Below are 12861 nucleotides of genomic sequence, written 5' to 3' on the forward strand. Positions count from 1 at the left end.
TGGAAACCTCAATAATAGAACCCCTGGAAGAAATCCTTATATATATATCTAATATATTTCATTTTAAAAATCAACGGAAATAACTCATTCTCCCCTGGAAGGGATCCTTATATATAGTATCAGCAGTTCCAGAAATTCTGACCTGGGAGCTAGAACCTAGAACTTGAACCTTATCCTGGAATATCTGTAGAGCTCGGCGAGGATGTCCTGCAAACCCTAGTGGAACAAACTCCCATCGCAACTGTTGAGGAACTAGCAGAGGAGCTTGGATTTGGTCATTCAACCATTCATCAACACCTGCATGTCATCGGAAAAGTCAGCAAATTGGGTCAATGGGTTCCCCACAAACTTTCCACATCTAATCACGTGCAGAGATTAAATGTGTACTTTTCTTTGCTGTCACGCCTCACAAATGAACCTTTTTGGACCAAATAGTGACTGTTTATGAGAAATTAGGTCTCTATAAAAATGTTAAGCACCAAAGACAGTGGGTAGGGAAAGGAGAAACACTGGCACTCCAGGCTAAAGAAGGTCTTCACCGACATAAAGTGTTGTTATCTGTTTGGTGGGATATGAAAGGTTTAGTCCACTTTGAACTTTTAAACCCAAACCAAATGATAACAAAGGAAATCTACTGTGAGCAGCTTGAATGGCTTCCTTGGTTTCAAGACAAAAGGTGTTCTTCCATCAGGTTAATGCTCAGCCACATACAATGAGGATGACATTCCAAAGGCTGGAGCAGTTTGAATGGGAAACAATGCCCCACCCGCCATATATGCTGGACATTGCCCCATCTGATTATCATTTATTCTGTAGTCTTCAAAATCATTTGGATGGAAAAAAAATGAATTCTGTAGATGAGGTCAGAACAGCACTGGAGGAGTATTTTTCCTCATGGATAAGCGAATTTTGGAGGAGAGGCCTTGCAAGTCTACCAGACAGATTGATGAGCATTGTAGAAAATGAAGGAGAGTATATTTTAGATTAAAAAGGAACTTTATTTATCTTAATTTTGAAAAATAAAAGAAGTGTAAAAACACTGCATTATTTATGGGATACATACATGTATGTACGTATGTATGAATGCATGTATGTGTGTATGTATGTATGTATGTATGTTTGTATGTATGTGTGTATGTTTGTATGTATGTGTGTATGTATGTATGTATGTATGTGTATATATATATATATATATATATATATATATATATATATATGTCTATATATAAATATACATATATATTGTTGATATACTAATAAGAAAAGTAGTTAATCAAAAGAAAGTATTAAATACTGTAGGTAGGGTAGAGTAATATTTCTGAAAAGTTGAGTTTAAGAGTCTCTACTCAGAATTTTTCATTTCTGATCCTGATCAGAATTGAGAATAAGAAATGGTGAGAAGTAATTTCCTAAAACTTTGTTTTCCTCAATGGAAATGTATTGCTTACAATAATTCTTAACCAACCTATCAAGTCAGCCTGGAGCTTTTGTAATTTTGTGTTAAAAGAGCTCTGTGACTTTTTTTTATTGATACTTGGTAAATTCAAGCAATGTTGCTGTGTTAATTTTTTATGAAGTTTACCTAATCTACCAAATCTACTACAGTAACTCTTGGAACACTTCACCAGTATTTTGGTGAACATTATTTTAAGTGAAACAACAATGTCTTTGAGAGGTGATCTTATTTTAAAATTGAGTCCTGTTGCAGATGATCAACACCCAGGCTGACAAGTCACAATCAAAATGCTAGAAAATGCACAAGAAATTTGGGAATCCATCTATGAAGACTGTTGCCAAACAATCCACTAGCCCCTCACATTGTTGGAATCAGTTATGTAGCCTGTGAAGAGATTGTTAAAGAAAATCTGCATTGTTGTGAAGTTGTTTCTTCCCTGGTTCTCCTGGCCCACTCTCTTATATCCTTGCTTTGTTTTCCAAAATAGAATTGAAATTGAAGGGGCATTATTTGGGGATGATGGAAGAATTCCAAATGGAAGATGCATTGGGATTACTGTGTATATTCTAAAGAGAAATTTTTCAAAGCAGCTGTTTCCTTCAAATAAATAATGTATGAAATACATTATTTACAGGTATAACTGAGTACTTTGTTAAAGCCAAGTTGAGTAACTTTCTGATACTGTCTTATATGTGTGTGTGTGTGTGTGTGTGGCAATATATATGAGTGCGTTTTGTAAACAATGTGCAGATTTTTCTCTGACAGACTGCTGAATTTATCTGAATGTATCATATATTCTGTCAACAATTGAAAGATCTTTGAGGTGAAAAGGATTTCTCTCCTTATTTTAAAAGAAGATTGAATTTTTCTGTTTGCTGGAGCTATATGCTTGTTAATATCATAGTATTTTTTAGCAGTCACTTTGACCTTAATTTGTTCTGTTACATTTTAAGTTTTTTTATATTAATCAGTAGTTTTTGGTCACACTCTCTATAGAGATGAGATGCTGGAGGAGAGTCATGTATGAGGTTGATCAGAGTCGTTTTAAGTTGAGAGAGTAAAACAGTTACCATTGTCGGAGATTTAAGTAATTCTAGATGATGTTAATCATCTCATTTAAACTGTTAGAGGAATTTTGTTTTCATATGATGGGATTAATGATTAACAATTGATGAATTTAGTGTTTTGTATGAGTTACAGAAAGAGAGTTATGGTACAGTAATTTTCTAAACAAATTAATGCTATACATAACTAGTTCATAGCATGGGTAGTAATTAAATTCTTTCTAGAAAATAATTCTAATTACTCTTTACTAAGAAGCTGTATGTGTCTTAGCAAATTGAAAACTAAAAATGTAGTGAACACTATCAACACATAGAGTATGCTATGCTGGATCACATACAGAATCTTTGTGCAATGAGTTTGATGCTATATAATAGCCTGGACCTATTGTTCCTTGTTTGCTTTCCAGCTTGTTTCAGTATTTTGAAGTGTTTTCCACTGCCAGAAGGATAAAAATGGAGAGCTGATTGTGAGAACTAAGTCATCATGTTGAGGATGTAGATGATTTATAAATGAATAGTAAATAGTATTTGTTTGAGATTTTCATTAAGTTTTTATCACATTAGGTTTTTCTTGTTTATTTTTACCATTTCACCAGAAGAACGCTGATAAGTGAAAGCTGAAGAAATTGAGTTGAATGCAACTTACCCGGGGAAGTGCAATGCGTCTGCTCTAAAAGAAACATGCAAATTTTGTTAAAATTAATAATAGCCAAACATCAAATGCAGCATAGCATGCTGGTGAAGCAGAAAACATGAAGGGTATGAAGAATGCATCACTTGCATACAGAGATTTATTAACATTTAATTGTGACCTCAAAGATTAAAGCATTTCACATTACTTTCCATGACCTCATTCGGTTATTTGTAAGTGAGGTATAGAGGATTAAATCAAGCCTAGCATTTTATTATTAAAACAAGTCAAATAGAATTTGTTACAAAGAAGGAAGAAAAACAATATATTGCAATGCAGTTACTGTAACACTTTATAATCTGAGCCAAATAAGCTTAGTTTCTGATTTGATTCACTTCAATTGTATTACTAATAACTGATAGCAGTTCAATAAAGTGTACTCTATATAAAGAAGATGTGGTTTTAGCTAGCTTCAACTGTTAACCAGTCATTAGTTCAATAAATTTTTGTTGTTATTTTACAGAAGCTTACATTCAACAGATTTATGAGCAAATAAACTTCCATTACATCAGAAATTCTCAGCCTTTTATCATCTTGATGACTTTCCATAAATCAATAAACTTTGACAACCCAACTCTCTTTTTTTTAATAATATTCTTATAGAGATACTATTTTTTAACAAAACATTTGTTTATAGTAAAGGTTATGTTCGAGTCCCATGGCTTATTATCAATTGAAATCATGAACATTTTACATTCTAACCTACATTTATTTTAAAATTAAAACATTTTGCTTTGGTAGCTCTTTCAGAATTATACAGCAACACATCAGCCTGAAACTGCTGTTCAAGAAATTGAGTTCAAATCTTTTACTTCATTATACAATTTCAGCTTTTGTACAGTTTTAGAATATTTAAGGTATGTTAATCATCTACCATAGCTATAACATTTTAGGTCACATAAATTTAATAATGGCACCTAATATTTTATTTGAGAAAAGTAAAAAAACATAGCATATCTTTATATCTACTTTTCCACTGAAATTGTTATTTTATAGCAAGTGGTATTTTTAAAAACACATTAGTCTGAATGAAATATGCATTCTAACATGCTATCATACACATGTAATTTCATCCATTATATGAGCAATGAATTTAGTTATGAATAAATATAATTAAAATATTTGTTATATGTATTATCATTAATAAATATATTTTCATGCATTCATGCAACTATATACATTTAATTGACACACACACACACACGAAACATGAGACATGAAACATGGCTGTGATGTACAAGCATGACTGTGATGCACAGGTACAATTGTGTGTGGCTCAGAAGTCCACTTCACAGTTAAATGGCTTTGGGTTCAGTTTTGATACCTTAGTTAAATGACTTTTACTATAGCTCAGGGCCAGCTACATCTTGTGACTAAATTCTGAAACTGCAAGGAATCTTGTGATAGATACATGCATTACATACACACATGTTAGAATGTGTGTGGATATACATATATATATATATATCTTAAATTAGTTCTAACATCTGAGGATTTGACGGCTTCTTTTATAAATTTTTTTGACTTCTCTCTAAACTCCTCAAACCTCTCCTTTATGCATTCCCTGGATATGTTAACAGCTCCAAGGAGAAGGAGATCCTTAAAAGACTCAAGGTTATCGACCCTTGTACCCTTTTAGCCTGGATGTTGTCTCCCTCTATACTTCCGTGCCCACTTTTCTGGCTGTCAATATCATTACTGACCACATCACATCTTTCCTTTTGTCCCCTCTTCTCCCACATCCATTTCCTCCTCCCCCTCCTCCTCTTTCTCTTTTACTTCCTCTTCCTCTTTCACCAACCTTCACCTTTTTAGCCTAACAGCCTTGGATATCTCCGATCAACCAATGTGATCCAGCCTCTCAGGCCTACTGGACATCTCATATATGGATCAACTCAAATGCACAGTGCTTAACACCTGCCATTCATGTGTCTTCTTTTCAAGGTGCATTGCTGACATCTAAATGCTAACCGCCTGCTGGGAAGAAGAGACCACCATACATCAAAACTTCAATGTTGACAGCAACATCAAATTAGAAATTATACTCTCAGGCAAGTCCAGAATCCTCTCTCTGATAGATTTCCAAATCAAGATCTCAAGGGAGGGTTATATTTACATGAATTTTTATAGAAAAGTAGGCAGTAGGAATCTATTTGTACATTACAAATCAGCTCTGCCCACAAGGGCCAAAATCACATATGTACAGAATGAGATGATACATATAAGAGACAGATGCAGTGATGCAACCAACAAAGCTACCAACATCAGGGCAGTTCCTCAGGAATTTAGCACACAAAGGCTATCTGCTATCTGCAGCTGGGAGGGACTCAACACTAGTCCATCACCGAGGAAAGTTCTGTAGAGGAAAAATACCATAGAGAGCACCATGGGGGTGCACACTCATCAACTACCCTATCAAAAACATCAAAACATGCTTGAAGCCCTATGTAGTATCCAAAGTAATCTGCAGTAAATGTGGAGCATTGTACATAGAGAATATTGCTAGGAGATTACACATCCAAATAAAGAAGCATATGAATATGGACTCTTCAATAGAAAGCACTTTTGGAAGTGCTAAACCCAGAATTTCAGTTTCCATCAGGGGAAACAAATGCAACAGGAGCAATCTCAGAATTATGGAAGCCCTCCTTATAAACGAATTGAGACCAGCCACGAACAACAGAAAAGAACTACATGAAGTAAACTGGTTGCTAAAACAACATCAGTCCTTTCATCCCTAGACTATATATGAGGGCACATGGCTTAGTGGTTAGAGTGTTGCACTCATGATTGCTCTTATGATTCCTGGACTATTTAATGCATTCTGTTCTTGAGTAAAATATTTAATTTCACATTGCTCTGAGATACTTCAACACCTGACATCTTGTACACTATGCATCTGTTCAGGCAACATCGATTTCATAAAGTGAGTGAACCAATGTTCAGTGCATACATGTGATCACTGTAAGGAAATCATTTGTGCAGGTCATTCAACAAAAACTGAACAGTCATACATTGTCTTCAACAGAAGATTCTATACATAAATGTGTGTGTGTGTGTGGGGTGTGTGTGTACATGTGTTTGTATGTGCAGATGTGCATTAATGGTGGTAATCCATAGTATTTGTCTCTGGCTAAGTAAAATGGTGGTGTGATGTTTACAGTCAACATCAGCATTGTGACTGACCACTCTGCATTTTAAAAGACTTGTGGAAATAAAAAGTTCCTTACTTGAAAAACAGGTAAAATTTGGTGACAGGAAGAATATCCAGTTATAAATTCCTGTTTCAAATAAGTTTCTGTCCAACTCATGCTGGCATTTGAAAATGGATATTAAAAGAATGACATGTCCATGTGTGTGTGTGTTTGCTTGGATGTACAAAGAGATATACAAGTATCTGAAGTTTCATTCCTTTGTTATTTTCAGTTACCTATTTCTATTACCTTCCTTACAGTTCTGGAGAAAGCGATAGTAACTGGAGCATAAAGTAATGATAGACTGAATCCCCAGTGTCAATTGCATGTATTTAAGTCATCAAAATATACAAGGTATCAATGACCAGCTACAATAACTAAAATTTTGTTACTTGACTATTGAACTATCATATATGTAACAATCTGTAATTAATATAATAAATCAATATGATAAAATGTCAAAAATGTTTAAACTTATATCTAATATTGGCTTCAAATTTTTGTACAAGGCTGGCAATTTCAGGGGAGGAGGCAAGTCAATTACCTCAACCTCAGTGCTCAGCTAATACTTATTTTGGTGACCCCAAAAAAATGAAAGGTGAAGTCGACCTCTGGAGAATTTGAACGTAGAACGTGAAGATGGATGAAATGTTGCTAAACATTTTGCCTGCCACAGTAATGATTCTGACGGCTCACTCCCTTAAACATATACCTAATATTACAATTTAATGTCAACCTTTTTAAAATGAGCATTAAATATCAACATATTCAGTAGAACATGTGCACTGCAAATTTTCCAACATACTTGGTTCCAAACACAAACTGGATTATACATTATGCTAGATTAAAAAATATCATGTAATAGTAATTCTGAGCAAAGTTCTTGAAGATGGGTACCAGGTTATAAATAACATTTTTACAATGAATTCTTCAAGATGCATTTTTGTTTATTCACTAGTAATAAATCAAAGTTGATAACATTCTTTCAACCCTTCAACTATAATAATATATTAAGGCACTATTTAAGGGCACAATTTAAAGCAAAATTTAATGCCACAACTTAACCACTGAACAATTGGGCATCCAGCAATGTAAGAGGTATATATTTACATGTTCCTCTTTTATATTATGACATTGCATTCTTTGCAGAGAAGATAAGCTATCTATCTATTTGCTCTTCACAGAAAGAGGGTCCTTAAGGGGTTAGCACATGAAGTTACATTTAATTTTAAACATTTGTATTTTTATATTATCATAGATAGGTGGTAGGAGAATATTTTTGCCTTCATGACATGTCACTAGTGAATAAAAGAATGTGTATCATGAATGCTTGTTACCAAAAATGTTATTAGTAATGATCACAGAAATTTGCCTCATCATAATCATCTTGAGATTAAAAGAATTACTACAACATCAGTTGCTGGAAAATTGGTAGTGTACCTGTATATCATTTCCCTAGTTAGTAAAGTTAATTAAAAACTGAATGTAATATTACAAAATAGAAATAATATCCTTCAGAATCAGTGTCTAACTTATACTTACTTGGATTTCTGCCCATGCATCTTTCAGTCGAATTAATAATAGTTCCTTATCATGAACAAAAGCTATACTTCCAACAGGGATAGTTAGAGCAACATCTTGAAGTTCTCCCATATTGCGATAAGTTGCAATCTATGTAAATAAAAAGAAAAGTAAAATGAAACAAATCATAAAGGAAAAAAATATAAGTCAAAGAAAAGAGTATGTAAAAAAATCAACACATGCCATTATTATTCATTCTTATTTCTCTTATGTGTTGCTTATAGCAGAAGCCATAAATTGCATTTTCCTGTTGGCCATCACTCTTGCTGTGTCATTCACTGAATCAAAATCTAGTGTATGCCTTAGTGATAGCCAGGATTTGGTCTTAAATTTCATTTCCTGCATTGGAGTGATCTTCAATCAATGATGACAAATAACAATAACCCTTCTTGGCTGTAAATATATCTTTTGTCATTTATGACTACAAACATTCATCTTTTATCTCTTTCACTGGTTTCAGCAAAAAAAAAATGAGATCATGCTGTAACACTGCCTTTTGGATTTCTTTTCTGTACAGTTTCTGGCGAAAGTTTCTGTTCTGTTTCTTGTCATCACCATCATGATGTTGTGGTTGTAGTTGTCCCAGTAGAAGCTTAATGCTACAATTCAACATGAAATCGGAGAATGGTTTCAACTTGAATTGACTTGACATTTCAAACTTCTGAGGAGAACTTAGTTTTGCAGACTGTTCTTTGAATAAGTTGGGTTAAGCAATATGTATTAGAAGCAATTTGTATTAGAATTAAGATTTCACATTGAAAACACTGTTCCATTAGAAACTTCTCTTCTCTGTCCCCACCTCTTCCTCATCATTATCATCATTGTTGTTATCATCATCACCATCATTATAATGACCATTATCTTCATCATCAATGCTATTAGCATTATGAAACATTTGCTTGAAATAAGGAAACTACATTATGGTATAGCTTCAATGACCATTTTTTTAAACTGCCATGTTACAACGTAGTTGCTGCATTGTGGAAGATGTACTCCAACTTTTGGAAATGTAATTTTCAGAAAAAATCTTTTGTACTTACCAAAAATCTGGTCACACAATAGAATAGTGTCCAGCAGTTACTGTAATCAAACAAAATCGACAAGCAAACTAGCAGAGTGCTCATACTTCTCCTTGAGTGAAATCACCAGACAATGGTCACCTAACTAGTGGTTTGCTGCCAAATACTGTTGCAGTACACAACTCTTTAACTGTCCTGTGATTCTAACTAGCATCATGGATAATGCATGATAATTTTCAAAGTAATTTTTTGCAAGAAAAAGTGCATCTTCCATATGGCATTTAGAATTGATCAAAATAAGCAAATAAATGTTTCTGAATGATAAATGTGTCTTTTGCATTGAAGTATTTCATAAAGTAAGGGTTAGAAACTTTACAGTAGCTTACCGCATGTGAAGCAGAATAAGTCTGATCATTAATAGTGCTGGAACCACCATATGAATGTTGTTGAGGTCCTGGAGGGCCTGGAGGCCCACGGGGACCTGGTCTTCCCGGAATTGATACTCCTGGAATTCCAGGAATACCCCGGCCTGTACTTCCTTTTTCTCCCTAAAAGAAAAATATGCAGAAAAATATCCATAAAAATTAATATCTATCATGATAAAAATCATGATTTTTCAACCAATAAGGAAGTTTGTTACTCAGCCAAGAATAGCACATGGGAAAACGATGGTAAATTTCCTTGTCTTAGTTGAAATTTGCCATTAACATACTAGATTGCATTTTCAAATACTAGACCTCTGATCTTTGGGTTTCTGATCAGCCACTTTCATGTAGCATACTTGCTAAAATATAACGAATTGAAGCTAACTTAACAATAACAGCAATGTCTAATATTTTGAATCAAAAAGGTGCCTCTACATAAAGGGTCAGTCACAGGTGGACCACTGAATACTTCAGAACTTTTCTAAAAAAATTTTCAAAATATAATACATTTGTCGGCCACAAATTTAATGTTTTTGTGGAACTGTTGATAGTTTTTAGATAGAATTTTTCATCATGAATTAATTTTTGCATACATAAACATCACCAATGTTAACAATAGGGTTACATGGGAATATTTTTGTAAGATATGATGTAACATATATGTGGATCATGGGCAAATATAAGTAAGAATGACAAGTGAGCCATTAGAAGACAAAGTTGTTGATACTCAATATACATAATTACTTGTTTACCTAGAAATCTTCTAACTGATGAACTACAATCTTAAAAAAAGAAAGACACAGTGGATAATGTAGTCATAAATATGATATTTTGAAAAAGAAAAAAAAATGTGAACAGAAACCATATCCCACATCCACAAAAAAATAAACTAGTAAGGGTTAGAATGTTGTTGATCATATATCTTTTTGATTATAGCTGCTCTGGGACTAAATACCTGCAATATGTTTTCTTCAGTTCTCAAATTGATATTACACAGATAGAGAAAGAGCAATATGTCATATTGCTCTTTCTCTATCTCTCTGTCTCCTTGCTCAGCATCCTGAAATTCTTTTGAGTTTACTATTCAAATTTTAATAGTTTCAAAAGAAATTCAAATATGAGGTGATATCAAAATATTCCCAGACTAGTTCTATAGCATGCCAAAAGATGGCAGCACATGGTTGCTTGTGCAGCGAGAGCTAGCAGTGACCTTCATGAAGCAGCGTGCTGAGTGACATCATTGTGTTTACTTTACAAGTTGTGAAATTTGTGGTTTTTGTGACCATATGTATTCTGTTAGCTATTTTGTCAAAGAGTCAATGTGAAATTTTGCATTAAACTTCAGAAGTCTGCTAGAGAGAGATTGAGCATTCTTCAGCAAGCTTACAGCAATGAAGCAATAGGTTGTATGCAATGTTTCAAGTGACATGGACACTTCAAAAGTGAAAGAACATCCCTGGAAGGTGATGAGCAATCTGAAAGACCTGCAATGAGCATCACCATGGAGAAAATTCATCAGCTTATGCATGGGGATCATCAGAGGACAATCAATGACATTTTGAAGCATTTGAGGGAAGTCATTAGACCAAACCATGAAGCATGAAGAATTGGATTCTTCACGATGACAATGTACCCTATTATCAAGCTCTCCTCACTTGTGAGTTTCTCACCAAAAACAACATGGTATTGCTTCTGCACCTACCCTATTCACCAGATTTAGCACTTGCAGACTTCCATCTCTTCCCCAAGATGTAAATGCAGTTGAAAGGTTGCTATTTTAATACCGTTGTTGCGATCCAGAGTGAATCACAAAAATTCCTTGATTTGCATATAGAAAACAACTTCCAGGTTGGATTCCATAAGTGGCAGGAACACTGACACTGATGTATTACTGTGCAAGGTGACTATTTTAAAGGAGAACTTAGCTAAAGTAAAGTATATTTTATTAAACAATTAGTCATGGAACTTTTTGATACCACCTTGTAGAATTCATTATATTTTACTATGTTTATAGACTGAACTATATATAATGGAAAGATTTCTTAGCTCTTAGAAGTAGTGGTTGGTTTTTAACCTTCTCTTTGTTCCCTTTCCCTGTAAATACTCTGCTTTCTACTGATTCAACTGTACAATCATTCATCAAATAAATAACATATTCTGAATCAATTTGTGTATCTCTTTTAAACACATTTCTTAAAATATTACTTTTAGCATTTGAAGAAAAATATAATATAATGCTGAAGTAACAATGCTCACTTAATAGACATTCTTTCCACAGTCTTATAACTAACAACCTCTGTCTCACTAATTAAACATCTCAACCAATAAGCTATTATGTCTTTACTTTATATTGAGGGACAATATGTTAAGGAAACACTTTAGAAACAAACTAACCATTTCTCCTTTCTGTCCTTTTTGTCTATAAAGTCTATATGCATCTCCATGTCCATTTGAGCCAGCATAACTACCGGTATTTGGTGGTCCTGGTGGTCCTGGGGGCCCTGGTGGTCCTGGTAGTCCAGCATTACCTTTATACTGAAATTCAGACAGAAAATTAATGTATGACTCACTAATGGGAAATAAGCATTTAAAAACAAACAAATATATACATAGGGTCTTGGGTTTAGTTCCACTGTGTAGCACATTGAGCAGTGTCTTCTATTATAGCCAACCAAAGCCTTGTGAATAGATGGAAGCTGAAAGATGCCTGTCGAAAATATATGTGTATGTGAGTGTATTTGTGTGAATCCTTGTTTTAACATCATATGATGATTGTAAATGAACATTACCATCATACAAGCAATGTTGTTTGTTTCCATGAAGAAATGTGTCTGGTAATGGGGAAAATATTACCTTGCTTGGAAACAGGTGAAGGTTGATGACAGGAAGGGCATTTGACTACAGAAAATCTACCTCAACAACTTACATCTAACCATGCAAGCATGGTTAATTAGCCAAACAGTTAATTGTAACATTACTGATTTTTCAATCAATGTTTTGTTCTATTGATGACAACAAATTTTATCTTTGCGTGTAGTTAATAAAAATGTACATCTAGCATCTCCACCACTGCAGCTGGATGATTTTCACTTGCTACTGATTTATTTTTGTGTTATTTAAACAGTACATCATTAAGTGCTATTTTCTCTGGATGAACTGCAGTTAATTGGGGTTTTCCCTGATATTTACATTAAGTATGACACAGATTGTTGTATATCTATCTATCTATCTATCTATCTATCTATCTATCTATCTATCTATCTATCTATCTATCTATCTATCTATTTCTCTATCTATCTATCTATTTCTCTACCTATCTATCTATTTCTCTACCTATCTATCTATCTATCTATCTATCTATCTATCTATCTATCTATCTATCTATCTATCTATCTATCTATCTATCTATCTATCTATCTATATATATATAT

At 33.8% G+C, this 12861-nt stretch overlaps 1 protein-coding gene across 10 annotated transcripts in view; it reads right to left on the reverse strand.

The window, feature by feature from the left end:
• The window catches only part of LOC106875945 (collagen alpha-1(I) chain), a 286544-nt gene that overhangs the window by 29271 nt on the left and 244412 nt on the right, over nt 1-12861 (reverse strand). For 6 of the 10 annotated variants that reach the window (XM_014924278.2, XM_014924276.2, XM_052965608.1 and 3 more), the window contains 4 exons: nt 11825-11965; nt 9392-9553; nt 7948-8076; nt 3167-3190 (listed from right to left, as the gene is read on the reverse strand). In XM_014924278.2, coding sequence (XP_014779764.1) covers nt 3167-3190; nt 7948-8076; nt 9392-9553; nt 11825-11965 — 456 coding nt within the window. The remainder of the gene's footprint in view (nt 1-3166; nt 3191-7947; nt 8077-9391; nt 9554-11824; nt 11966-12861) is intronic. The other 4 variants (XM_052965609.1, XM_014924272.2, XM_014924277.2 and 1 more) reach the window with 1 other exon arrangement.

The sequence above is a fragment of the Octopus bimaculoides genome, chromosome 2 (genome assembly GCF_001194135.2).
Source record: "Octopus bimaculoides isolate UCB-OBI-ISO-001 chromosome 2, ASM119413v2, whole genome shotgun sequence".
Taxonomy (NCBI): Eukaryota; Metazoa; Mollusca; class Cephalopoda; order Octopoda; family Octopodidae; genus Octopus; species Octopus bimaculoides.